Genomic DNA, 26669 nt, shown 5'->3' with positions numbered 1-26669 from the left:
GGGGCTTCTGTCAGAGTTCCTCAAAAAAGAGGGCTGATTCAGCTGGAAGGCCCCTTTTGCGTTATGCCTGTCTTCCTTCTTCCTGCCTAGAACATGGATGTGATGTCCCGAGCAGCAGCAGCAATCTTCAGATTTGAGGTAAACTTTCTCATGACAGTCACAGTCTGTCTGTCTCATGACAGACAGACAGATAGTAAAGATTGCAAAAGTAAAGGAGCCCAAGCTGCTCATCTCTGTGGAGTCATCCCCTCCTTCTGGGTTGTCTCTCAGAACTGTTTCTGACATTAAGAGGAAAATTCACACCAATCTTACTTAAGTCACTGTTTTTAAAGGCCCTTTTACTAGTAGATGAACACAATGCCTAAGATAATTTTTCATCTGTTTCAAAGGATAAATTAATAAGATATTCATAGCAGCATCATTTACAGTTGCCTAGATATGGAAGCAATTAAGTGTCCATCAATGGATGAATGGATGTAGAAAATGTGGGATATATATGTATATATATATGGTGGTTTAGTTGCTAAGTCGTGTCAACTTTTGCAGCCCATGGACTGTATAGCCCGCCAGGCTCTTCTGTCCATGAGATCTTCCAGACAATAATACTGGAGTGGTTGTCATTTCCTTCTCCAGGGGATTTTTCTGACCCCAGGATTGAACCTGAGTCTCCTGTACTGCAGGCAGATTCTTTACCAACTGAGCTACCAGGGAAGCCTATATATATGTATAAATATTCCATTTATATATTTATGTATATTTTTAATATATATGTTATATACATATATGTTTATATGTAACACATCTTCTATATCTTTTATTATTCTGAGTAATGGAATATTACTCAACCATAAAGAAGAGTAAAATTTTGCTATTTGCAACAAAATGAATGAATTGAAAGTATTATGCTAAGTGAAATAAGTCAGAGAAACATAAATACTGTATGATATAATTTATATGTGGAATATATAAAATAAAACAAACTAGTGAATATAACAAAAGGAAACAGACTCATAGATATAGAGAAAAAAAACTAGTAGTTACCAGTGGGGAGAAAGAAGGGGGGAAGGAGCAAGATATAGTTAGGGGATTAAGAAGTACAAATTATTATGTTTTAAAAAAAAAACTACAAGGATATATTGTATCACATAGAGAATATAGCCAATATTTTACAGTACCTATAAATGGAATATAACATTTAAAAATTGTAAATCACTATGTTGTATATCAGTAAATGACAATATTATACGTCAGCTATATATCAATGAAAAAAATAAGAGAAAAATGAGTAGAATTAATGTAAATACTTTTTTAGAAATGTTAAGCATAGCATTAAAAAAACAGATCATCTATCATAAAGAGACTGATTTTTCATGTTTTGCTTTACCTTGGAAAAGTAAACCTACTAGACTGTCAGTTCCTAGAAAACAGATGATTATATCTGTTTTCTTTCTTTCCTCATTGTGTAAGCTTAGCACCCGGTACACACTCAATAAATGTGTGATGAGGCATTGCAGGCAGATTCTTTACCAGCTGAGCTATCAGGGAAGCCCGAAAAATTGATATTCTAAATTGAGTTTATCTATTTAATTTCTGATGTCTTTCTAGATCCGATTATTTGCATTTTTAAATAATCTTTCTTTCTCAAACATATTTTTGCAAAAGGCAATATAACTATGTTTACTTAATATTTCACATCTGGATGAATTTATGTTGATGTTTCCAAATGTGAAAAAACACACAAATATACCTATAGTGACAAATTTCTTTTCCTTACATTAGTCTTCTGATAATAATTCTGCTGGTTTTTTAAAACGCAAGGTTAGGGGGAAAAAAAAAAAAGCAAGGTTAGTTTCTTTCTAAAGAACTCTGAAAATGTGATGGAATGATTTTTGTTGTTGTTGTTATTTAGTCACTAAGGCCTGTTTGACTCTTTGTGACCCCATGGACTACATACAGCCCACCAGGCTTTTCAGTCCATGATTTCCCAGGCTAGAGTGGGATTGCCATTTCCTCCTCAGGGTATCTTTCAATGGAATGATACTGAATTGTAATAGCACTTTTGAATGCTACCATTATCAGATGCAAACCTACCAAATTCACTAGCCTTCTTTCTCTTTTTAAAAATATTATTTATTTATTTTTGGCTGTGCTGGTTCTTCATTTCTGTCTGGGCTTTCTCTAGTTGCAGAGAGCAGGGGGCTGCTCTCTAGGTGCCATGAGCAGGCTTCTCATTGTGGCAGCTTCTCTTATTGCAGAGAAGCTCTAGGGCACATAAGCTTCAGTTTGCAGCACATGGGCTCAGTAGTTGGGGCTCCTGGTCTCTAGAAAGTGAAAGTGAAAGCAAAAACCACTCAGAGTGCCGCTTTGCAATACAGTCCATGGCATTCTCTAGGCCAGAATACTGGAGTGGGTAGCCTTTCCCTTCTCTGGGGATCTTCCCAACCCAGGGATTGAACCCAGGTCTCCTGCATCGCAGGTGGATTCTTTACCTGCTGAGCTGCATGGGAAGCCCAAGAATACTGGATTTGGGTAGCCTATCCCTTCTCCAGCAGATCTTCCGGACCCAGGAATCAAACCGGGATCTCCTGCACTGCAGGTGGATTCTTTACCAACTGAGCTATCAGGGTCTCTAGAGCGCAGGCTAAGTAGTTGTTCCAAGGCATGTGGGATCTTCCTGGATCAGGGATCGAACCCGTGTGCCCTGCACTGGCAGGTGGATTTTGTTTTTACCACTGAACACCAGGGAAGCCCTTATTTTATTTTTCTTATTGTTCAGATATAAATCAAATTCCATTTCAGCAAATGTTCTTTGCCCCTGTGAGATTGAGTAACTTCTTACTGAGCAGAACTTCCTTATAATGCAAATGTTAAGAAATAGCACTAGTGTGTTTTCTCCTCATTAACTAGGTTTATTAGATTTTTATTATATGTGGCTTTTTTATTATATGTAATCCTTGTTTCAGGGACAAATTTAAACCCTCCTTAGTACACAGCAAAAAATATCATGTGAATACAATACAGTTTTTATGCTAGCACAAAAATTTTTGGAGCATAAATGGAGAAAATAAAGCCACTTTAAACACTGGGCAGGTTAAGAAATGTTAGGGCAATGCTTCACATTCCATTAGTCTGCCCTGCCCTGTTTGGGGCAATCCCAACATGAGTCAGTATTTAAAGTGTGCTGGGATGACAGAAATCAAAACTCTTAATTCATGATGGAATTTACAAGAACCATTATGAAGCCATTGATGGCACTCATTTGTGTTGAAATGGACACAGCAAGAAGGCTAATCTGGAGGGGTCATATTAAAACTATTATTGTGGCTCATTTATATACATTTTAACCACCTTGTTTTTAAAAAGTTCTGATTGCAGACCACCTTGGGTGACTGTATAATTTATGCTCTACACCAGAGCACCTTTTAACTTGAAAGGGTGAACTATTAGTTACACTGGTGAAACAGGTGTAAACTGAAACTCCTTAGGCAAGCTGAGGCCTCAGGGCATCCTAAATGCACAGTTATTTCGTGCACAGAACAAGAAATAATGACAAAACACAAGGCAATTCATGCTCAGGTGACGGAAAATGTAGAAGGAGAAATAAAACACCATGAATTATTATTGAAGGAATCTCCACATTGAGGAAGATCCATCAGGTTTGAAGGATAGCTAAAATACAGAAATCTGGCTGAAAATTTGATTTTTTTTTAGATATCTTCTTTGAAATGGCAAGAAGATGAAAGGCTATAAAGAATATTTGTCATTTGCATTTGAAAATGACTTTGCAGTTCATATTATTTCCTAAACAGTGAATATTCTATTCTTTTGGTGGGCTATGCAGGTATCCAACATAAAACAAGATAGTTCCTAAAGAGGCTCAAATCCAGTTTTGCATTTGTTTCTTTGCCTGTGTATATCAGTTTGTCTTCTGACATTCACTCACCTGGTGAGAATTTGTGACAAAGTGAGGGAAACTCAGAAAGAAAGGTGAGGGACAAAAACACAGCATATCTCAGTATGGCTTTCCTATTTCAGACTTGGAATTTGAAAAAAGATGAAAATCTCAAGATTCAAGGAGGGCTCCAGAGGCCCCTCTGAAACAAATTCTGGTTAAAGCTGCATTTGTCTGACTTGGAAAAGCAATATTAGTCATGTGCTCTGTGTCTTGTTTTAACTGGAACTTTTCCATACATTCCAACTGTCCTATTTATGAGGCACACTCCCTTTTTATAAAAGCCAAAATATTCACCGGTTTCCCACTCTGTTCCTCTAAATAATGTTTTTTAATCTAGCACACTAGAGTTCTAGGGATTTTTCCTCTCCAACTCTTGGCATGTATGAATTTCCTTTCTCCTACCCCACCCCCCAAAAAAATCAAGTACTATTGATTTCTTAGTTAAGGAGGTAAAGAAAAATGTCCAAGGATAGTAGGAATACATTTTTTTCATTATATCTTTTAATCCTGAAGTCGTGTTGTAGGTATGCATTTGATTAGAGCAGCAGAGAAACACCTTGTATTGTAAAGAATTTTGTTCTAAATAAAAAAATAAATTAAAACTCAAAGAGTGAGCTTTAGCTCATTCAGCCTTTGGTTTTCCTGTAATCACATTTCGGAGACCAAAAAGGTATCTATAGTTGACTCTGCCACTTGAAAATCCACTCTATATATACAATAAGATAAAATAAGGGGGGAAACTCCAAATATTTATTAAGTGATTATTCTCTCCTGGGCCCTGTATCAAGCACCTCATATGTATTATCTCATTAAAAATTTATAAAAGTCTTATGGAGAAAGCACTGTTATACCCATTTTAAAGAAGAGTAACTAAGGTAAAGTCTCATTTCAAAGTCACATAAATAGAAAGCTCAGAGAACAAGTGTGAATTTAATGCTGAATACAGAATCTTTTCTCTTAAATACTGTCCTATATAGAATAGAAGAAAACATAAAGAAAGACAGTTATACCAAAGTATGATTTTAAAACCCTTGTTAATTACTACTATTATTAATTCTTAAGTGATGACTCAATAATAATTCCCATGTTGCTGAAGACAGTTCTTTCATACTAGTAGCATGTCATTACTTTTCCTATCATCAGTCCAACTCTGGAGATCAGGATGTTAGATTCTCCCCAGTAGAATTATTTTCTGTCCTCAGTGCCAAAGACTTCCCTGAGTACTTTGGTGCCCTTTTCAAAATTCATTTTATTTCTATGCACAAGGAAACTTTGAGTTTTAACACCAAAGCCTCAGCTTGAATGTCTTACCATGTGCCTGAATCGGATTGGTTGGCCTTTTTTCAGCAAGGGGGAGAGCTTCTCCTTTTACAACTGTGTTTCCCCAATCTCTTGCCAGGGGACAGTTCTGGGCTGCATGCTAATTAGGCAGAAGCACTTGAAATGGTGTTTGCAGTTGCAGTTTCCATTTGTGAATTTCCATTTCTGCCCTGGAAGCCAAATCTGGAACAGGGAAGCAGGCAACTTGTTCTTGCCCTAATTGCCTATTCTCAGACCTTAGCTTCATAATTTAACTTTGCTGAGGTTTTGCTTCCTTGTTGATGAAGTAGGGAAAGTGCTCCTCCTCTTAAATGCTGTATTCATCCACTATGTTGTGAAAACACTTTAAAAAGTGGAGTATGAATTTAAATGATGTGATTAGCGGAAAACTCACTTTATAGCATGTACATTCCTGCTGGTTTGTGGGGACATTTTAAGATCAATTTATAATATGAAAGGTGTATTTTTAAAGGTCATCCAAAACTCTATATGTTAGATACATTAGTTACTTATCAGTTGGCTGTAACACAGAATCACTCATTGTTTTATATTTTAACTTTGTCAGCAAAGAAGCACAAACAAATTTTTGCTGGGATGAAACTGTTCTGTATGTTGTTTCTAGTGTTAGTTTGGCAGGTCTATACATAACTCAAAAACTGTTCAGTTGGCACTTTATTTTTTTTTTTTTTTAATTTTTTTTTTTTTATTATTATTATTATTTTTTTCCAGTGGGTTTTGTCATACATTGATATGAATCAGCCATGGATTTACATGTTGGCACTTTAAATGATATAAATTTTATCAGTAAGGTTGACTTATTGATGTAAATTTTGTCAATAAATTTAATATTGATATTGTAAATTAAATTTGATGGAGTATTATTTGTTAGATAAAGGACAATCATAGCACAATGGGGAAATAGATTCCTTTCTTGAGAATACATATAAAAATATTAAATTACTTTATGTGATTTTTTAAAAGTATGCCAGTGGCACACTATATAAATCTTTTGACTTACAGATCAATTTAATCAATCAATTAACTAAAGTCATTTATCCCCATACTATATTTACCTGGCTTATATAACTTCTGTTCAGATCAAGGGGTGAATTATTGTTAACGCTCCTTCAAATGGATTGAGCCCAGCTGTGAGATGATAAAATAGTTTTCAAATTCAAAAATTAATTTTTATATTTTAATTAGAATTTCTTGCAAGCCTTCAGCAGCATGAAAAACTGAAAGGAGTGGTTACTAACACCAAGTGTAAGATTAAGTATCTTAGTAATTAGTACTATTATTGCTTAGTATTAGTAATTAGTATTAGTTTCTACTATAGTTTGAAGTACACATTAATAATATGTTTTATATTCCATTCTCTACAGTAAAATCTCTTTTATGTTTTAGCTAAAGATGATTCTAAATACTTCAGTGTCTCTTATAATATTCATTTTACTTTTCGACTGAAGCAAAGAAAATTCTGAGTTATGATTTAAAATTTTCACCTAGCTCTATCTTGTAGGAATGAAGTTTAATATTTTATAGTATTTAAATTACTGAAACCATTTCAGTTAATTGCCCAATTTACTTCCATGGGCTGGACTTTGACTAGGTACTTCTTTATACATATATATCAATGATCAGTGCTTCACGTCATAATCTTCAAGGTGTACTTTCCAAGGACAAGGATATTTTCTTACAAAACCACCAAGAGTTGGGGAATTCAGGACATTTTATATTGATAGTCTAACATGAACTGTAGTATGTATTGTGCTTTGAAATTCTCACTCCATAGTCTCCATATTTCCCCAAATGGTCCAGCTATTGCTTCTGCTTTGTCAATACTCAGCTTTATTAGAATTTATCATTCTTCGCGGGGCTTTCCTGGTAGCTCAGAAGATAAAGAATATGCCTGCAAAGCAGGAGACCCAGGTTTGAGTCAAGAAGGTCCCCTTGAGAAGGAAATGGCAATTCACTCCAGTATTCTTGCCTGGAGAATTCCATAATTCTTGGGGTAAATCTTCAACCAACACCTTAATCTTGCTCTTACTGTTTGTAGGGTTCTCCCCCCGATTCCTCACCTCCCTGCCTCCGAAGATGTATCAACTTTTATTCTTTCCAAGCTCACAGCTCTTATTTAATATGCCCCTCCCAATCTTTGTTATCATCACCAGGCACTTTTCTAAAGTTTACAATGTGTTCATTATCTTGCTCATGATTTTCAGCTTACCCAAATCCATAAAATCACCCATATCACTCTCCCTACCTCCACCTTAGACAAAATTGTTGGGAATCCCTAAGGTCCAGGACTGCAGCAGGGAATTCTCATGAGCTATTGGGGCCAATGGATCATGAAACCATGAATGAGTTACTAGGCCCAAAGACCAAAAGAAGTAAGATAAAGGACAAATTCAGGAGGAGTCAGAGGATGAGACAGAAAGCAGGCTCCTGAACCAAGAATTCTAAGCATAAAGTTGAAAATACACAGAAGTAGTGTTTATGCATCCCCTAAGCAACAGCTTATATCAGCATCTGAAGCTGTTTTTGTGGGGCACTGTTCCTTCCAAATTTCTTTCTCACCTACCTAACCCCTAGGCCTTGCTGATTCATATCTTGTTGACTTTCCATCATAGTTTCTCACATTCATTATTCTAATTCTTTTCTCTTCAAATACGCAAATACTTCTACCAAGTCCTCATACTTAAGATATGATCCAACCTTACCTTTATATTACCTAGAATACCTAAATTACTTTAACTCAAATTTTTCTTTGTTCTGTTAAACAAAGACTGGCTTACAGTCTTAGACAGAGACTGAAATATACACTGACTTAACAATTTCTATTAATAACTAAAGACAGTGCAAGTAAATCACATATACCTTTAGGGTAAGGGATACATAGCCTTAATTTGCTTTATGTTGATGTACTTTATGATGGTTTCTAGGAATACATTGTGCCTGAAAAGGTGAACCATATGTATAGTAAAACTTAAGTAGTTGAAACCTTCAGTTAATGAAGGCTCTCCACTTTAATTCTCTGCTGAAGCACAGGAAATTTTAAAATTAAGTATTAATATTTAGAAGGGACTTCAAGGTTCTCTCTTGCCATCAGGATACACTTAACCTATATCCTGTCTAATTCAGGAGAAGTCAAAAGCCCTGCAACACTAATGACCCTAGATCACCCACATCAGCCCCACATCACTATTTTGTGTTATGTACTCACACAGTTTCTAAGCTCAGCTAAACCACCTGCATGGTATCTTACTTCTCCTTGTAAAGTTTATAGAGTAATGGCAAAAACTAACATATCACACAAGTGTGCTATGAAAGGAAGAGGCTGGATGCAATGGTGGCAAATGACAGGAGGATGTCACCTAAAAGGAAGATCAGTAAAAACTTCCTTGAGGAGTTTGCTAGATCCTTTTATTACATGATTACATCTCTATTCTGTCTGGCTCCCAAATATGTGTTATCTGTTAGAGATCACACAGTATTGTTAAGTTGCTACAGAAAGTCAGTCCATTCAGCTGGATCAATTAATGATGGCAAAACAGCAGCATTCCATTCAGAAAAATTAAATCATCCTGTAGCACCCCAGGTCTAATCTCTGAACCCATCTGTTTTTCACTCAGTTTCCCCATGGACCTCATGTCTCACCCCTTTCACATTCAACATTTGTGCTTCTGCTAAAGACTCCCAAGCTGCCTTTTTAAATATATGTGCTTGTACTTAGTCGCTCAGTCGTTTGTCCGACTCTTTCTGACCCCATGGACTGTAGCCGGCCAGGCTTCTCTCTGAAGTGGGTTGCCATGCCCTCCGCCAGGGAATCTTCCTAACCCAGGGATCGAACCCAGGTCTCCCGCATCGCAAGTATATTCTTTACTATTTGAGCCACCTTTTAAATATATAATCAAGTACGATTATTTTTCAATGGTAAATAGGAGCTGCTTCTTTAGCATGTCCCAGGCTCTTGAGTGCCTCCCCACCCTGTCAGATCCATTTTTCAGATCCACTGAGTATGCAGAGATAGGTCAGTTTATCTACCCCTTCTTCCCTGGGAGGTTCTGCTCTGTTCCCAAACAAACAACAACCCAAGTCCAAACTCTGTTCCTAGGTTTCCTTTTCACATGCAGGTGTACCTGTGGCCATTGTTTCCTTGCCTCCTAAACAACCTTGAAACACCCAGTTTTACATCATACTTCACCTTTGCACACCAACAGTTAAAAAGGGAGATGAATGAAAGGCCTTTTTACCAAATATGCCATTTTTAATATATAAATTAAGTTATATAAGCTGTTGATAATGCCCTCTCAGATTCTAGAATTCCTTGCTAGTCTCCCAGTGTTCATGTAGCATCTCCTGTATCTTTTAGATAGAGGGGGTCACTATATATCTCGGCAACATCCAATAGCTTTCTTTGTATGACCAGCTAATTTAGACTGTTTTCAGGCCACTTATTGTACAGCATCCCCCAAACCTTAGAAAGGTGAATTTATTCTATTAAGTGTAAACTTTTTGGGGACCCAAATTCCTTGTAGGTAAGTCATATATAGGAGGGCTGCTAGGCTGGAGAGATACTACCAAAGTTTAGGTAATCCCATATTTCTTGGGATTTTTCTGGGTGTTCTGTGTTGTCAGTAAGGGCCTCTACATGGGGTCACAAAGAGTCAGACACGACTGAGAGACTGAACTGAACTGAACTGAACAAATATCTTAAATTGGATTGACCAGTCAGTAGGTCCTCTACCACTGTGGCAGCTCCCCAGGGCTCAAAGGCCTAATTCTGGAGTACTCTGAAGCTTGAGTTCTTTAATGTAGAGCTAAAAGCATCTACAGGCTCACCCATCTTACTGTGCTTCACTTTATTGCGCTCTGTAGTTACTGTGTTTTTGCAAACTGCACGTTTGTGAAACCCTGCATCAAGCAAGTCTGTCAGTACCACTTTACCAACATTTGTTCACTTTGTGTCTCTCTGCAGCATTTGGCAATTCTTACAATATTTATTTTTCTAATTATTGTATTTGTTATGATGATCTGTGACCAGTGATCTTTGATGTTACTCTTGTAATTGTTTTGGTGCACCATGAACCATGCCCATATAAGACAATAAAATCAGTAAATATTAAGTTGTTCTGACTGCTCCACCAACATGCCATTCTCCTACCTCTCTCCCTCATCTTAGGCCTCTCTATTCCTTTATACACTACAGAAATAAAATTAGGCCAGTTAATAACTATGCAGTGACCTCTAAGCAGTCAAGTGAAGGAAGAATCTCATGCCTGTCAGTTTAAATCAAAAGCTAAAAATGACTAAGCTGAGTAAGAAAGGCAGGTTGAAAGCCGAGACAGGCCGAAAGCTACGTCTTTTGTGCCAAACAGTTAGCCAGATTGTGAATGGAAGGAAAAAGTTCTTAAAGGAAATCAAATGTGCTACTCCAGTGAAGACATAAATGATAGGAAAGTGAAGCAGCCTTACTGCTGATATGAAGAGAGTTTTAATGGTCTGGATAAAAGATTAAACCAGCCACTACATTCCCTTAAGCCTAAACCCAATCCAGAGCAAGGCCCTAATTCTCTTCAGTTCTTTGGAGGCAGAGAGAAGTGAGGAGGCCACAGAAAAAAAGGCCTGAAGCTAGCAGAGGTTGGTTCATGAAGTTTAAGGAAAGACAATCTCCATAAAATAAAAGTACAGGGTGAAGCAGCAAGTGCTCATATAGAAGCTGCAGCAAATTATCCAGAAGATCTAGCTAAGACATTTAATAATTGATAAAAAGAGGCTGCACCAAACAACAAATTTTCATTGTAAACAAAACAGCCTTATATTGAGAGATGATGTCACCTAGGACTTTCATAGCTAGAGAGAAGAAGTCAATGCCTGGCTCTAAAGCTTCAAAGGACAGGCTGACTCTTCTGTTATGGGCTAATGCAACTGGTAACTTCAAGTTGAATCCAGTACTCATTTACTGTTTGGAAAATTCTAGGGCCCTTAAGAATTATGATATATCTCCTCTGCTTATTCCACTTTGTAAATGGAAGAACAAAGCCTGGAATAAGAGCATATTTGCTTATGACATGGTTTACTGAATATTTTTAGCTCACTTTTGTGACTGACTGCTCAAAAAAAAAAATTCTGTTCAAATATTACTGCTTATTGATAATGTACTTAGTCACCTAAGTGCTTTGATGGAGATATTCAAGATTAATTCATTTTCATGCCTCCTAACACAAGATCTGGAGAAGGCCATGGCAGCCCACTCCAGTCCTCTTGCCTGGAAAATCCCATGGACGGAGGAGCCTGGTAGGCTGCAGTCCATGGCATCGCGAAGAGTCGGACACGACTGAGCGACTTAACTTTCACTTTTCACTTTCATGCATTGGAGAAGGAAATGGCAACCCACTCCAGTGTTCTTGCCTGGAGAATCCCAGGGATGGCGGAGACTGGTGGGCTGCCGTCTATGGGGTTGCACAGAGTCGGACACGACTGAAGCGACTTAGCAGCAGCAACACAAGATCATTCTGCAGCCATGGAGTAAAGGAGTAAATTAAACTTGCAAGTTTTCTTTAAGGAATACATTTCTTACATGTATTTCAATAAGGCTATTGCTGACATAGATAACAATTCTTCCAAAGGAGCTGGGCAAAGTCAATAGAAAACTTCTGAAAAGGATTGACCGTTCTAGATACCATCAAACACATTTGTGATTTATGAGAATAGGTCAAAATATCAATAACAGGAGTTTGGAAGCAGTTAATTCTAACACTCATGAATCACTTTGAGGAACTGAAGACTTCAGTGGAGGAATAACTGCAGATATGGTGGAAATAACAAGAGAACTAGAATTATAAGGAAGCTGTGGTACATATACACCATGGAATATTACTCAGCCATTAAAAAGAATTCATTTGAACCAGTCCTAATGAGATGGATGAAGCTGGAGCCCCTTATACAGAGTGAAGTAAGCCAGAAAGATAAAGAACATTACAGCATACTAACACATATATATGGAATTTAGAAAGATGGTAACGATAACCCTATATGCAAAACAGAAAAAGAGACACAGAAATACAGAACAGACTTTTGAACTCTGTGGGAGAATGTGAGGGTGGGATATTTCAAAAGAACAGCATGTATACTATCTATGGTGAAACAGATCACCAGCCCAGGTGGGATGCATGAGACAAGTGCTCGGGCCTGGTGCACTGGGAAGACCCAGAGGAATCGGGTGGAGAGGGAGGTGGGAGCGGGGATCGGGATGGGGAATACGTGTAAATCCATGGCTGATTCATATCAATGTATGACAAAACCCACTGCAATGTTGTGAAGTAATTAGCCTCCAACTAATAAAAAAAAAAAAAAAAAAGAAAGGAAAAAAAAAAAAGTGGAACCTGAAGGTGTAACTGAATTGCTATAATCTCATGATAAAAAACTTTAACAGATGAAGAGTTGCTTCTTATGGATGACCAAAGAAAGTGGTTTCTTGAGATGAAATCTACTCCTGGTGAAGATGTCGTGAAAATGTTTGAAATGACAACAACAGACATAGAATATTACATAAACTTAGTTGATGAAGTAGCGGCAGGGTTTTACAGGATTAATTCCAGTTTTGAAAGAAATACTGCTATATCTACTATCAAAGAGCATTGCATGCTACAGAGAAATCCTTCATGAAATGAAGAGTCAGTTGATGCAGCAAACTTCACTGCTGTCTTATTTTAAGAAACTGCTAAAACCACTCCAACCTTTAGCGACCACCACCCTGATCAGTCAGCAGACATCAGCATCCAGGCAAGACCCCATGCAGCAAAAAGATGATGATTCACTGAAGGCTCAGATAATACTTAGCATTTTCTAGCAATAAAGTATTTTAAATTAATGTATGTACATTATTTTTTGACAATGCTTTTGCATACTTAATGGTCTATAGAATAGTGTAAGTATAACTTTTATATGCACTAGGAAAGCCAAAAATTTGTGACTTGCTTTTGCAGTATTTGCTTTTGAAGTGGTCTGAAATCAAACTCGAAATATCTCCAAGGTATACCTGTATGTAATTTAGTTGAAGGGCCAAGAAAATCCAAGTTCTGTACATGGTCTTTTCTGTTTAAAAAATTAAACCCAAAGAAATTTATAGGTGCCCAATGTAAGAGAAAAAAAACCCATGTCATCTGGGTAGTATTTGAGAAGTCTGCCCTGTGAGAAAGCAGGGTGTAATATCCAATTATATATCTAACTGACCAAACATTTCTGCACCACCAAATAATTCAGTCATAAACAGCACTTGTCCTTTTTTTTTTTTTTAAACTTCAAAATCAAACACATTTCTAAGAGGGAAAATTTGTCCCCAAATCCCTGACACGTGATTTCTAAAAATGCCTATAAGTTGGTTTCTGCCCCAACAAGTGTAGCACCAGATAATCTATCCTGCAGCCTTGCTCTTCAAGAACAAGGCATCAATGATCTCAGGCATCAATGCTCTGCTGACCTCCAAGTAGCCAAGGGTCAGCAACATGTGCTCCCTAACAGGGGGCCCTGGGCTTTATTTTGCATCTGTGCTATGCTGTCTAAGTGGGGCACAGGTACATACTCAGGATGCCTAACCCCTTCTAACACCCCATCTTAGTTCCATCAGATGACACCAAGCATCTGGTGGCTGGTGGGGTCTTCAAGTCTTCAAGAGGCATCAAACAAGCCATATCCTCTGAACTAAATACTGGTACCAATAATATTTAGTCCTTGTGTTTCCATTACCAACCTCAGGGGTTGGGCACTGTAATTATACACATTAAGCTTCACCTTAGGGCTCTGGTTCTAGATAATGGTGGATGAACACTCATTGAAAGGGACATTTTAAACCAAAGTTCAGGATTCCTGAAACTGACTCCCTTCTTGAGTGTATTTTTCAGTGTTATCATCTTCCAGATAAATTCTCTTGGAACTTGAGCCTCATGTATCATTTCTAGAGGGTTTTCTTTTGCAAAGTATGGTTCACTTGTCCTCAGTTCACCATATAAATCAAAACCAAATGCACGAAAGACAATAATAGAGTGATACCTTGGGAGGTATGCCTTATATTAAGAAAGAGACCAGCTAGGTCTCTTTTTTGCCAATAATTCAGTTCTGCTACAATGAGTTCTTTGTTTTCAACTAGAACAGCCAATTCTACAGCAATTCCTGCACACCCCAAAACTCTCCTGTATTCTTTGTTCTACTGCAGTCAGTGAATACTTTATACCATTAGGTGTAGCCAGCTTGACCTCCAAGCCTGGCTTGAGTAGGTGATTAAAAAAGACATTCTCTAGTCTGGCACTTTTTAAGGACCTCCTTAAGATCCTGTAGAATTTTGAATTTTTAATATTTTCTTTGTTCAAACTCATAATATTCTGAAGTTCCTTCAGAGCATGATGGTCATCCCTCATTGTGTAAGGATGAAGCTCTTTTCCCTACCCTGTACCTGCAACAGTTACTAGGAAATTATACTGAATATATGGGCCCCCATTGAAATCAGGAAAAATGCTTCTGCCTTGGAAAATGTGATTCAATTCTAAGGATAGAACCCTGTTAGCACATATATATTTGGAACAACAGTACCTTGACTGTGGGTATATTTTACTATCAGCATGTTAACTCTTTCAATCCTAAAAGGAGGCTGAGTTCAAAACATCAAAACATTCCTGACCAAAAGCCACTGCACACCTCACATATCTAATACGTATTTGGCACATTTCTTCAGGGCTGACATATTTCTAGTCTTCTGTTCTTCTGTCTTCATTGCCAGCCTTTCCCATTTTCAGCCCTTCCAAATTCAGTCTCTCCCGTGGACTATAGCTTGAAACAGCCTTTGGTCACTGTTCTGGTTCCTCATTCTATACCACATGGAGACTGTGATTATTGGGGCAGTTCTCTACAATAATCAAAATGTACCACTGCTGTTCTGGAATGGCAACCGACTCTGACAAATGTAACAGTATATGTAGATTAAAATGAAGCATCAACAAAAACACCTAGGAAAGAGAGTAACAACTGTCTCCAAAACAACATTAGTAATGATATTTGGCTCATTGATAAGGTCAGCATGAAAGACCACTTTTTAAGACTTTGTGTGCTATTTTAAAATATGAACTGCTAGTACTTTGAGTAACAGTATTCAAAATAAAAGTGTCTTTTAGAATCATCTTAAGAGTATATATCCAATAAGACCATTATATTTTAACACTGCAATTTTAATTTAATGATCTTATTCTTATTTCCTGAACTACTTTCAGTTGGGAATCTTTTAAAATGTCAGAGAAGATCATTTTAATACGTTTTTGTTTAATGTTAGTAGTTTCCTAACAAGAATTTGGGCTTCCTGGTGGCTCAGTGGTAAAGAATCTGCAGGAAACCCGGGTTCAGTCCCTGGGTTGGGAAGATCTGGAGGAAGGCACGGCAACCCACTCTAGTACTCTTTTCTGGAGAATCCCATGGACAGAGGAGCCTGCAGGCTGCAGTCCATAGGTTCCCAAAGAGCTGAACATGAGCAGCAGCAGCAGCACCAGGATGGGTCTTTGGTCCTTATGGTGAAGGCAGAACAGTAGTTAATTAAATTATAAAATCCCAGTGGAAACCATTTTGACTTTTATTACATTTTCCTTTGATATGTAAATTACACTAACTTACTTTCTGTCAAAACAGAAATCACATTAAAACTGATTTTTAAACTGAAAACTAGCACTTTTAGTCCATAAAGGCAATATGGCAGAATTTTTTGTACACATTAATTCACTTATAGATATTAAATATATGCCAACTGAATAATTCAACCAAATTGGCTAATTCATGTCAGTAAAATGTTCTTTTCTATAATGTTTTAAATTAATAAGGGGAAATAAAAAAGTAAAACTAAATTAAAAATATACATACACTAGCCTCTATGACACTAATTGCAAGAAAATTCAGTGTAATCTGTACATATTTTAAGAATTTTACCAAAACTACCTTGACATAAAGTAGTTCTCTTTATTGAGTGATGTATGGTGTATTCATTGTCTGTCATCCTCACCCCAGTAATATTTAATATACTAGACAGACCTGTCCTTAACTTATTTTAGGGCCAGGAACCAGAGTACAAATGATGGCAGGCATAACAGGATTAAATATTAAACAGTAAACCCAGGCTAAGAAACTGTTAAGTAAAATAAGTTCTGTTTTCCTACATTGATAAACATGCATTGATAATGACCTAGAAGGCTAGGTCTCAATTTAGAATTTTGAACTCTTTAAGATTTCTGGTTGGGAACTTGGCAGTGTGTTATTCCTCCAGCCCTCAATCTGCCCCTTTTTTCTCTCACTTCCAGCTTTATTCTGCATTACAAATAGCCTATCACTTACCTGCATGGATACTCCAGCCTGCATGTCCAAGCTCTATTTATTTCCCCTCTCCTAGGGATTGGCATACGGGTGGCACTGTTTAAAGAAAGTAGTTTGGGGCTGTTTGGGCAGAGAATTCTAAAGATGATCTAGAAGGGAACTGAAGACTTTGGACAGGCATGCCCCATGCATTCCTTGGGTGTGGAGAGGGCCAGAGCAGGGCCCCAAAGGCCCGTGATACAGATTCTTCTTACTCCTGGAAGATAGTCTGTAGCGATGATTTAGAGTGCAGAGTCAAACACACGCAGGTCTGAATTCTGGCTCTATTACTTATTAAGTGAGAGATTTTGAACAAGTTATTCAGCAACTCTTTAGTTTGTTTATCTATAAAATGGCAATTATCAGAGTATATACCTCAGAGGGTTGTGGGTGTTAAAGAATATATTTTCATACTATATATACAGGAGTGTGTCTTGCATACAGAATATACTTTGTAAATGTTAACTATAAGTTATAGATGCTTTAAGAAAATCTGGATGAATAATGATTAAATTTATTAGAATAAATGGTCTTTTTATTACATTTTTTTTTTAGGTATTTGGTTAAAATAACTATAAATTTCAGTTTCTATCATCTAAACAGTTATCAATTTAAAAGTATACATTGAGGATAAGGGATGAGTGTTACTTTTCATATTTAATTAAAAAAATGAAAAGAATCACAGAAATCTGAAAAACAAAACAGATTTGTAAAAAGTAGATTAAAAAGTACCAAGTTTCTGTTTTGATCTTTTCTAAAGATTTGCCTATGAAGTCAAGAGACTGCTTTTCAGAGTGGACTGGGAATGCATAAACAAACATCTTTTATAATGTTAAACCTTTCATAGCAGAACTCACTTTTAAAAGAAAAGAATATTTCTTAAAAATAAAATTCTAGTGAGAATTAGAGCTAAATACAGCTTATTTGCTTACCTACCCAATTTAAAACTGATCACTATTATCCTTACCTCATTCATTGAGTCATTTACTAAAAATAATTTATTAGGGCCTGTTGTGTGCCAGGCATTGAAAACACAGAATCAACAGGAACAATTTCTCCTCTCAAGGAGGTCACAGGTTGATGAGGAGACAGGGTATGAACACGGAGCCACAATGTTAGGCATGGGATGTTCCGGAAGAGCTTTGCATACCATACAGAGGAGCCTGAAGACAATGGAAGCTATGGAAGGTTTTGAGTAGCGAGATAAAATGTGGACAAAGGTTTGAAATAATGGAGACTGGTTAGGACACGTATAGAATTTGCCAAAAGATTTGCCTCCTGGAATGAAGGCTATTTCAGGCTATCTCTACCCTAGTGGCATTCTATTAAAAGGAGGGGATAGATTTGATAAGCCATTATGAACAAAGAATTGATGCTAAAAACCAAAACCTCCATTTTCCTTTAGTCATCTTAAAATCACCCACTTATTTATCATCTCGTCACCCCCTCACAACCTTTGAACTCTTTTCTTCCTAGCCATAAGTGAAAAGTTGATCCCCTTTAATAGCAAAAGAGAAAAAATTCCTATTACTGTCAACAGCTCAGAAATCCTAGCATATCTTTTTGCCTCCCATTTTCAAGAAGGAGCTAAACTATAAGAAAGATTGTAAAATGTATTAAGTTTACCATAGAAAGAAAAACATTTAAGAAATCTAATGTTCCCTTATTAGAATGGCTTGTATATAATAGTCTGTCCAGTCATTCTCAGAACACTGTCTTCACTCTGCTTTATTTTTTCTTCATTTTATCACACACACACACACACACACACACACACATCTACACATATACATGTATGTGTGATATATATCCTATATTATAAATTGTGATTATGTTAGTATATCATGCACATATATGCATGATATAGAATATGTATTTGTCCTCTTCAATTAGAATGTAAGCACCATTGTATTCTTAGTGCTTAGATAGAGCTTTTGATGTCTCAGCATTAAACTTCTGCCTGAAGAGTCACAATATCTTGCTCTTTTTGGATGACTCCCATGGAAAAGACTGGTGAGCAAGAGGGCAGTTCTTGCCATCAGTGGGGTGGTGACCAGAAAGTAAACCATCAGCATCCTCTGCATATATGGAGTAGGCTTTAAAAGAAGCATGACCTTTGGACATTCAAAGATATCTGGAAATTTGCCATGAAGGAGGTGGGAACTCTAGACATCTGCATTGATACCAGATTTAACAAAGCTGACTGAACCAAAAAAATAAGGAGTGTCCCATACCATATCCATATGTGGTTGTCCAGAAAACAAGGGTGAAGATTCACTCAACAAGCTCTACATGTTGATTACCTATATACCTGTCACCGGTTTCAGAAATCTGTAGGCAGTCAACATAGATGTGAACTAACTGCTGATTGTTAAATAGTTATAAAACTGAAGACACTAAGTACACACACACAAAAAAACCAGCAAAAACTTCTGCCTGAAGAAAGTGTAGCAGTAGATACCTTGAGCCTGGCATACACAAGAAATGCCACGCTCTAAATGACCGATATTGTTAGACTATTGGCTGTGACTAATCACTGCAAGTATTTAACAACTGAAGGGACACCTACTTTGTAAAAATGCAGGGAGGAAAAAATAACATGATATTTTAAACAATATAGAGTATCAAGCTCTATAACAGAGAGGCTCCAAGTGTCTAGAATGTGATGTTCCCTATGTTGATCAATTATGTGATGCCTTGTATCATGATTTTGTTTCTTTGAACTCTTTGACTGAACTTTCCCTTTTCCCTTCTGTCTCATAACAAGTCATACACATCTTTAACACATTGGTAATCCTTTGGGAGGTGGAGTTTCATTCCAGATTACTCTCATAAGGCCACTTGTTTTTCCCGTTTCTTACTCCCATACGAAAACAGTGAGAAGCATTTAGGGTTGAGTTGGGAGTATTCGAGGGCTTCCACTGGAAGCATATTTTGACCAGACCCCGATTCGCCAGTCTGATCCTCCTCTCTTCAGTTATTTTGTGAGGGCAACAGCATTATAGGGCATCCAGCGGGCTCCAGGGAAGGAGTCCCAGTCTCTCTTTCTAGGCTTCTGTGCCCTCCCATGTGCCCTCACCTGTGGCCGTTGCTTCCTTGCCTCCTGGACAACCCTAAAACACCCAGATTTCCACCACAATTCCCTTTGCACACCAACAGTTGAGAAGGGATGAATCAAAGAACTTTTTCCAAATATGCCATGGGCCTCCTTACAAAGGCCCTCTATCTGATAGTCACAATGAATGTATAACTTTAAGCAACATCTAGAAACTTCTTAAAAATGAATTATGAGGCAGCATAACTGAATTCAAATCCCATCTTTTCTTCTTACAAGCTAGGTGATTTTGAATGAGTTACTTATCTCTTCTATGTTTCAGCAGTTTTCTCATTGCTTTAACAGGAATAACAAATCTACCTCTCTCACAGTGTTATTATGAAGATTAAATTAATATCATTTAAATCATTTATATCAGTGCATGGTACAGAGAAAGAGTACCCAGTTGTTCGTGAAATTACATAAGCATTGCACTTTCTTTCCACTACATATAGAAGCCATACTTAACATGACATCTTTTGGATACAAATGGAAAAGTTACATTTTTAGAGGTTAACAATTAGATCACCTACTTATGAAGCTCACTAATTGTTCGATTTAATAAAATGCAATATGCATAAGCATAAAATATTATTTTTTCTATAGCTTCTTTTATAATCAATAAATAGCTTACAGAATATATTTCATATAGAACTGGAGGAGATACTTAGGGCCTCACAGTCCTCACGCTGGCAAAACTCTAAATGTATAGACTTGGGCTGCATCAGGGACTAGAGTTTTAAGGACAAAGGAGGGCTGAGCATACAATACAGGATTGGTTATGACTGTTTTCAGGTCATTCAATGAACATATTAAAAAGACTATTTCCTTGTGTCAGTTTGGTAAGGTAAGATTCAATAACATAAAAAATATTTTTTTTATGTAAGTTCCTCACTGAGACCTATCAAACCTGTGAAAAGATGTCATGTAAATAATGGAGAATGCTATACAACAGACACTTTCAAGGAGAATGCTTTGAGCATCTTTGCTTAATAAGTACAAACAAGAGAAAGATTGTATCACAAGGCAAATAGTTTATTACTTTTTTAAAGAAAACTGGATTGTCTCTGCATACCTGGCCCCATTTATTAAAGTTTAAAGAACTTTAGATAAAAACTGTACCCTCTGACATCCATCTAGTGGTCAACAGAATGGCCCTGGGGAAGGGCATGGTGAACAAAGTAAGAAATTTAACATAAACTATACCTGGATAAATGAAATTTAACAGGTGGGACATAAAAGGCTCTAAACTGTTAAACACAAACCAGATTATCTCAGATACTTTGTTTGCTTCAAGGAAGGATCATTCAAAATGGAGTACAGAAAAACTGAAAAGGCAGTATAATATTGCTATATCATATATACCGTGTACTTTTACATCTCATAAAAATATCAAATTGGAGTGGAAACTGATTATCTTATTAATTGTCTATATTAAATCCTCTTTAACAATGTCCCTTTCTCTGCTAAACTATATCTTCTTACTTCCCTTGTTTTATTGTTATTAACTAATCATGTTTTCAGTCCAATCAAGATTTAATTAGCTTAGTACATATATATGTATTCACGAATAAATAATATATCTTTAAGACTTAAACATACTTTTAAAAATACATTTAAAAAAATTATCAGCGGGTAATATGCTAAGAACTTTTTCTACCTGGTCAGTCCTCTTATTCTTTATAGAGTGTTATATATGGTTCTACCATTTGAAGATATCCTATATTAAAAAAAATTTTACCGTATTAATTCAACTTTTATCAACTCTGAATGGACAAAAAAAAAAAAAAAAGACCGCAAAGTCAGCTTTTTAGGCAGTTGAAGTAGTGAACTGACTGTTGAATGTGGGAGAAACAGAGAAATCAACCCAACTCAGGCATTGACAGTGAAGGTGTTAGAGAAATCAAGGGCACTGCCAAAGTGTTATCCTGAACTACTGGGAGACTGACATCACTTACTGAGATGAAGAAGAGTGTGAAAGGAGCAAACTTGAAGGAGAATATGGGAAGTTTAGTTTTGAATATCTTAAGGTTATCTTTAGACCTACAGTGAAGTGAAGTGAAAGTTGCTCAGTCGTGTCCAACTCTTTGTGACCCCATGGACTACATAGTCCTTGGGATTCTCCAGACCAGAATACTGGAGTGGGTAGCCCTTCCCTTCTCCAGGGTATCTTCCCAATCCAGGAATCAAACCCAGGTCTCCCGCATTGCAGGCAGATTCTTTACCAGCTGAGCACAAGGGAAGCCCCAGACCTACAGTGGAGGTGCTGAATAGGCAGTTTGCTAGACCCTGTGGACATTCGATAAGAGGGCAGGACTGGAGCTGTCAGCATAGAAATGATATTTAAGACCCAAGACTGGATCGCTCTACCTAAGACCCAGTATATATCTAGAAAATAACATTTGAGGGCTGAATCCTGGGCGACTCCTGTATTTGGAGGCTGGAACATGAGAAAGAACCAACATCAGGAATGGATAAGGAGCTTAAACCAAGAGAATGTGGGTCCAGGAAGTCAAGGAGAGTGCCTTAAAGGTGGGAGTGATCAACAGTATCAACTCGCTGACCAATGACAGGTCAAGAAAAATGAAAACGATGAACTGATCATTAGATCTGACAATAGGAAGGTCACTGTAATCATAACAGAGTGGCATAACGTCAGAGATGATAAAGAAAGCCTAAATGCAGTGGTTTAAAAGAGAAGGTGAGGAGAATTGGAGATAGCAAGTATGGACAACTTTTTCAAGAATTTTTGCTATGAAGGAGACTGAGAATAAAAGATGAGAGTTATTACAGCATGTATGGATATGCATATGCTATAAATGATCTAGAGGAGAAAAATGACAATTCAAGAGACAGGAGGAACAATCTTTAAAACTGAAACTCAAACAAGGTATACCTGCTGTGATTCAATTAGAATAAAGTAATTACATTTCTTTTCCATATACATGGATACTTTAACAAATATTTTTAGTGGAGCTATATAATAGAACCACTGCAAAATAAATGCTTAAAACTGTCTTTGTCTTTGCTTGCCTCCCTCACTTCTACATTCTTTAAAGATAGTGGATGTTCTTGTGGCCCTAAACTTCAGCCAAAAAAAGTTCATGTTATGGTGATTAACTGTGTGCTTCTCCTCTATTAGTATTTTGATTTACTGAAACATTTTAGGACAAAATGATATGAGATATTTGCTTCAAAAGAGTCTTGTTGGGAAAAGAAAATGAGTGGGAGGAAGACATGAAAGAAGTTTGGTTTGAGTTGATAGTTGATGAAGCTGGGTTATGGACCTATGGTGATTCCTTACACCTTTCTTTCTTCTTGTGCTTGTTTGAAAATTTCCATAATATAAAGTTAAAAATTAGAAGAAACAGAGTGTCAATACCATGCTTAATCCAAAGAAACCCATTAAATGGTGAAATTTCTGATAATTTGATAACAGGTGAACAGTTTGAGGGCTCATAAATTTTATGGCATTATCCAAATCATAACAGCTACTTATATGATTTGAAAATATACAGCACAAACATTGCCTTCTCATATACGTGTGTTTGTACATGCTCAGTCACTTCAGTTGTGTCCGACTCTTTGCAACCCTATGGACTATAGCCCACCAGGTTCCTCTGTCCATGGGATTCTCCAGGCAAGAATGCTAGAGTGGGCCATGCCCTCCTCCAGAAGGTCTTCCTGACCCAGGGATAGAATTCATGTCTGTCTATATCTCCTGCATTGCAGGTGGATTCTTTATCCACTGAGCCACTTGGGAAGCCCTTTTCATATACAGCATAAGCTTTTTCTATCAAAAAGTATCTCAGTTACTTTGACAGAAGCACTTTGCATGCTTATTGTGTAAATAATCTGGAAAACTGGATTTTTAAAAATTAAGCATCAGTTCTTTTAAATATCCTTTCACTTTAGGTAAGCATAAAGAATTCTGAAAAGACTTACTCTATAAAATATGTTCTGAGGTAAAAATAGTACTACATTTACAAAACAATGGTAATCCAGTTGATTTTTATGTAAAAGAATAGTTGATTATGCACAGAAGATGAAATTTCATTGTAATAGCTACCATTTTTTAAAAAGAAATGGTAATTTCTGAAATTTTTCACTCTCATTGTTATATAAAAATTTAGGTTAAAGTGATTTTTAGCCTTTCAAAACTAACAAAGGTAGAAACAGCAGTGTTCCTACATTAGCTCTGCAAATATTAACCATTAGGTATTCTTTAGTGCTTTCCAGTTACTCATTAACCATTTTATGGTGTTATTGTTTCTCTGATTGTCGGTAATTTCCACCAATGAAAGTTGAAAAACAAACTCAAATAATTTTTTTTCTAGATCAGAATAATGTTCAGATTTTACTAATAACATCCCCCTTGCTCACTATATATTCATTATATTTGGGACTTGTAAATTCTACTTCGAAAATTAAACCCAGAGTTGTGCAGTTTATGGTTTCTGTCGTTGCTGTTGTTTAGCTTTATTGCCCTCAACATTTCCTTGGTGTAAACTACCAAGCAGGGGAACAAGATTTCCTTTGTAACTGATACCTAAATTTCTATTCTGCTTTAAGCATCTAATTTGTACTGTGAAGACATATAATTTGAGACTTGTAGCTATATCACAAAAGTACAACAGTTTACGCTGATCTCTAATTTTCTGAGTTGTCCTGGCTATAATTTAAATTTTTTGCATGTTTTTAACTGTAGTGCAAACCAGTATACATCAGAAACCTTTGTATATTGACAGAGACCGGGAAAAGGATGCCTTGTTCTGATTTCAGATAAGCATTCCCTTTTCACAACTGCAGGTGCAAGGGAGCCCATTCATAATATTTGCTTCAAATCAGCTACAGTCACTGGATGGAAATACAGCTATTAGAGGAGAACCTGACTAATCTTAACAAACACAATTAATATTAAAAAAAAAAAAACTATTATTAGCAGAATCTGGGGGCATGTATGACTTTTTCTTTTATCTACCTACTGGGGACAAAATATACTTTGTTGACACAAGTTTTGATCGTTTTACTAATGTATATGTGTGTGTGTATTTACAAAATCCAGAAAATTTGCAACAAACAAGTATTTCACTTGAGACAATTAATGATGCTACATTTCCCTTTGCCTTAAGTATCACTTATTTAAAATTAATTTACAAGCCAAACAAACAGCCACAAGTTAAAAATTAATTCTAATTGCTCTCATTTCACATAACTGGGTAAATCTTTTGAAACAAATGTCAGACAGCTATATATGCAACCAATTGATAGCATTTTTCCATTATAGACTCTTATTTATATGGTTATGACTTCATGGTTTTAATTTTTATTTAATATTATAGAAATTTGACTATTCAAAGCATAGAGGAACAGTTTAGTCTACAAAACAATTACAAGTCTCCTTTAATAGGAGAGATGAGAGAAAGGCTCTAATAGAATTCAAAAGTTCAATGACCAAACACAGATAAAGTAACATTTTCTAAAAAGTATGGCAATAATCACTGCATTGGTAAAAATAAATATTTGCCTTTTATTTAATGCCAGTAAGAACTCATCCTAAATTCATGATTATTACTATTACTTACTTTGTCTTACTGTTTGTTAACAATCCAGTACTACCACCTTAAATTTGCATATAATTCAGAAGTGCCAAAACACCTTTTCATGCACTATTTGACTTGAGCTCTTCTTTGTGATTTATAAAATGAAGATGATAAAGAAGTATCCTCTCCAAATCAGGTCATTCTGACAGAAGTGGCTTGCCTGGAATGAAAGCTGGCAGTCTTGCTCTAGGCTTCTGTCTCAGGGTCTCAGTCTCAGGCATTGATCTCACTGAGGGATGACTTAGCTGGCAGCTGTTTTTTGAGCTGAGAAAACAGTGACTTAGAGAAGGAATATTCTTCATATGTGTTCAGTTAATTCAGGATAAGCACTAAGGTAGCATAAACGTGTGCTGCTATCCTTTTCCTTCAGGGACTCAAAAACAGGACCATCACTCTCATTATACCAGTTGATTCTCAGGCTTGAATCAAATGCAAGCTAGTGGGTAGTGGACCCAAAATGCTAGAAACATGGAGAGCATCTTCAAGGATGCCTTCAAGGAGGACACCTTCAAAGATGAAGCGGAACACCTAAACTGGCTTCTGTAAATATCCACCACCTTTCCAAACTTTCATTCTGTTACTGCCTCCTTGAGCAACACATAGTGTCTCCTGATACAAGCAGTTACTGCTGTCACTCCAGGGAGGAAATACTGCTTGACACCTGGCCTCCCTTGGGCTACCTGCGATGGAGAATACTGCCACACACACCCGCCCTTCTTCAGTTCTACGCAGTTGGAGGCTGTCACCCGGCCACTTACCTAGCCTCTTCTTGACAGCCCAAGACCTTTGAGAAAAGGAAGAAAACAAAAGAAAACAAAACAACTTACCACTTTGGCCCAGTCCAAGAACAACTGAAAACATCCAGGCCGCCCGGAGGAATGGGGCAGGACCTGGCCTGCAGTTTTGCAGGCAGACTAATGTGGCAGTAAAGAAAACCAGGGCCGAGCGGCACATAATGCAAAGCAGCCCGCACCGCACCGCGCCCGCCGCCTGGCTGCTAACCGGATGCGCGCTCGCGCTCCGCGGCGCGAAGTGCCAAGTGTTGCTAGGACGTTTCCAGCAGGCCCAGCAGGCGGACCCCGCGGCTCGGAGCAAACGTTGCAGGTACGCCGGCCTGGTCACAGCTCGGCATCTCAGGGCCCAGGCGGCCCTCCCAGCTCGGCAGTCTTGCGGGTCCCGAGAGCTCCGCGAGAAGCACCTCCTCTGACGGCCAATGGCCCGAGGCGGCGACGCGAGCAAAGGCTCCGCAGCCCGCTCTGGGACAAAGAAAAGAGCTTTTGTCTCTCCCCAGCCGATGGGGCTTCTGCTGCAT

The 26669-nt window shown here is 37.3% G+C and overlaps 1 protein-coding gene across 2 annotated transcripts in view; it reads right to left on the bottom strand.

Annotated features, from left to right (window-relative positions):
* Positions 1 to 26322, bottom strand: part of ITGB8 (integrin subunit beta 8) — a 95170-nt gene extending 68848 nt beyond the window's left edge. The window contains exon 1 of one of the 2 annotated variants that reach the window (XM_061165039.1): positions 26185 to 26322. In XM_061165039.1, coding sequence (XP_061021022.1) covers positions 26185 to 26311 — 127 coding nt within the window. In that variant the 5' untranslated portion in view covers positions 26312 to 26322. Of the gene's footprint in view, positions 1 to 16642; positions 16944 to 26184 lie in introns of those variants that run through there. The other variant, XM_061165041.1, reaches the window with a different exon arrangement.
* Positions 26323 to 26669: the final 347 nt, after the last annotated feature.

Source organism: Dama dama, chromosome 18, assembly GCF_033118175.1.
Source record: "Dama dama isolate Ldn47 chromosome 18, ASM3311817v1, whole genome shotgun sequence".
Classification (NCBI taxonomy): domain Eukaryota; kingdom Metazoa; phylum Chordata; class Mammalia; order Artiodactyla; family Cervidae; genus Dama; species Dama dama.
The sequence above is the reverse complement of the archived record's forward strand: the minus strand, read 5'-3'. Positions and strand labels throughout refer to the sequence as shown.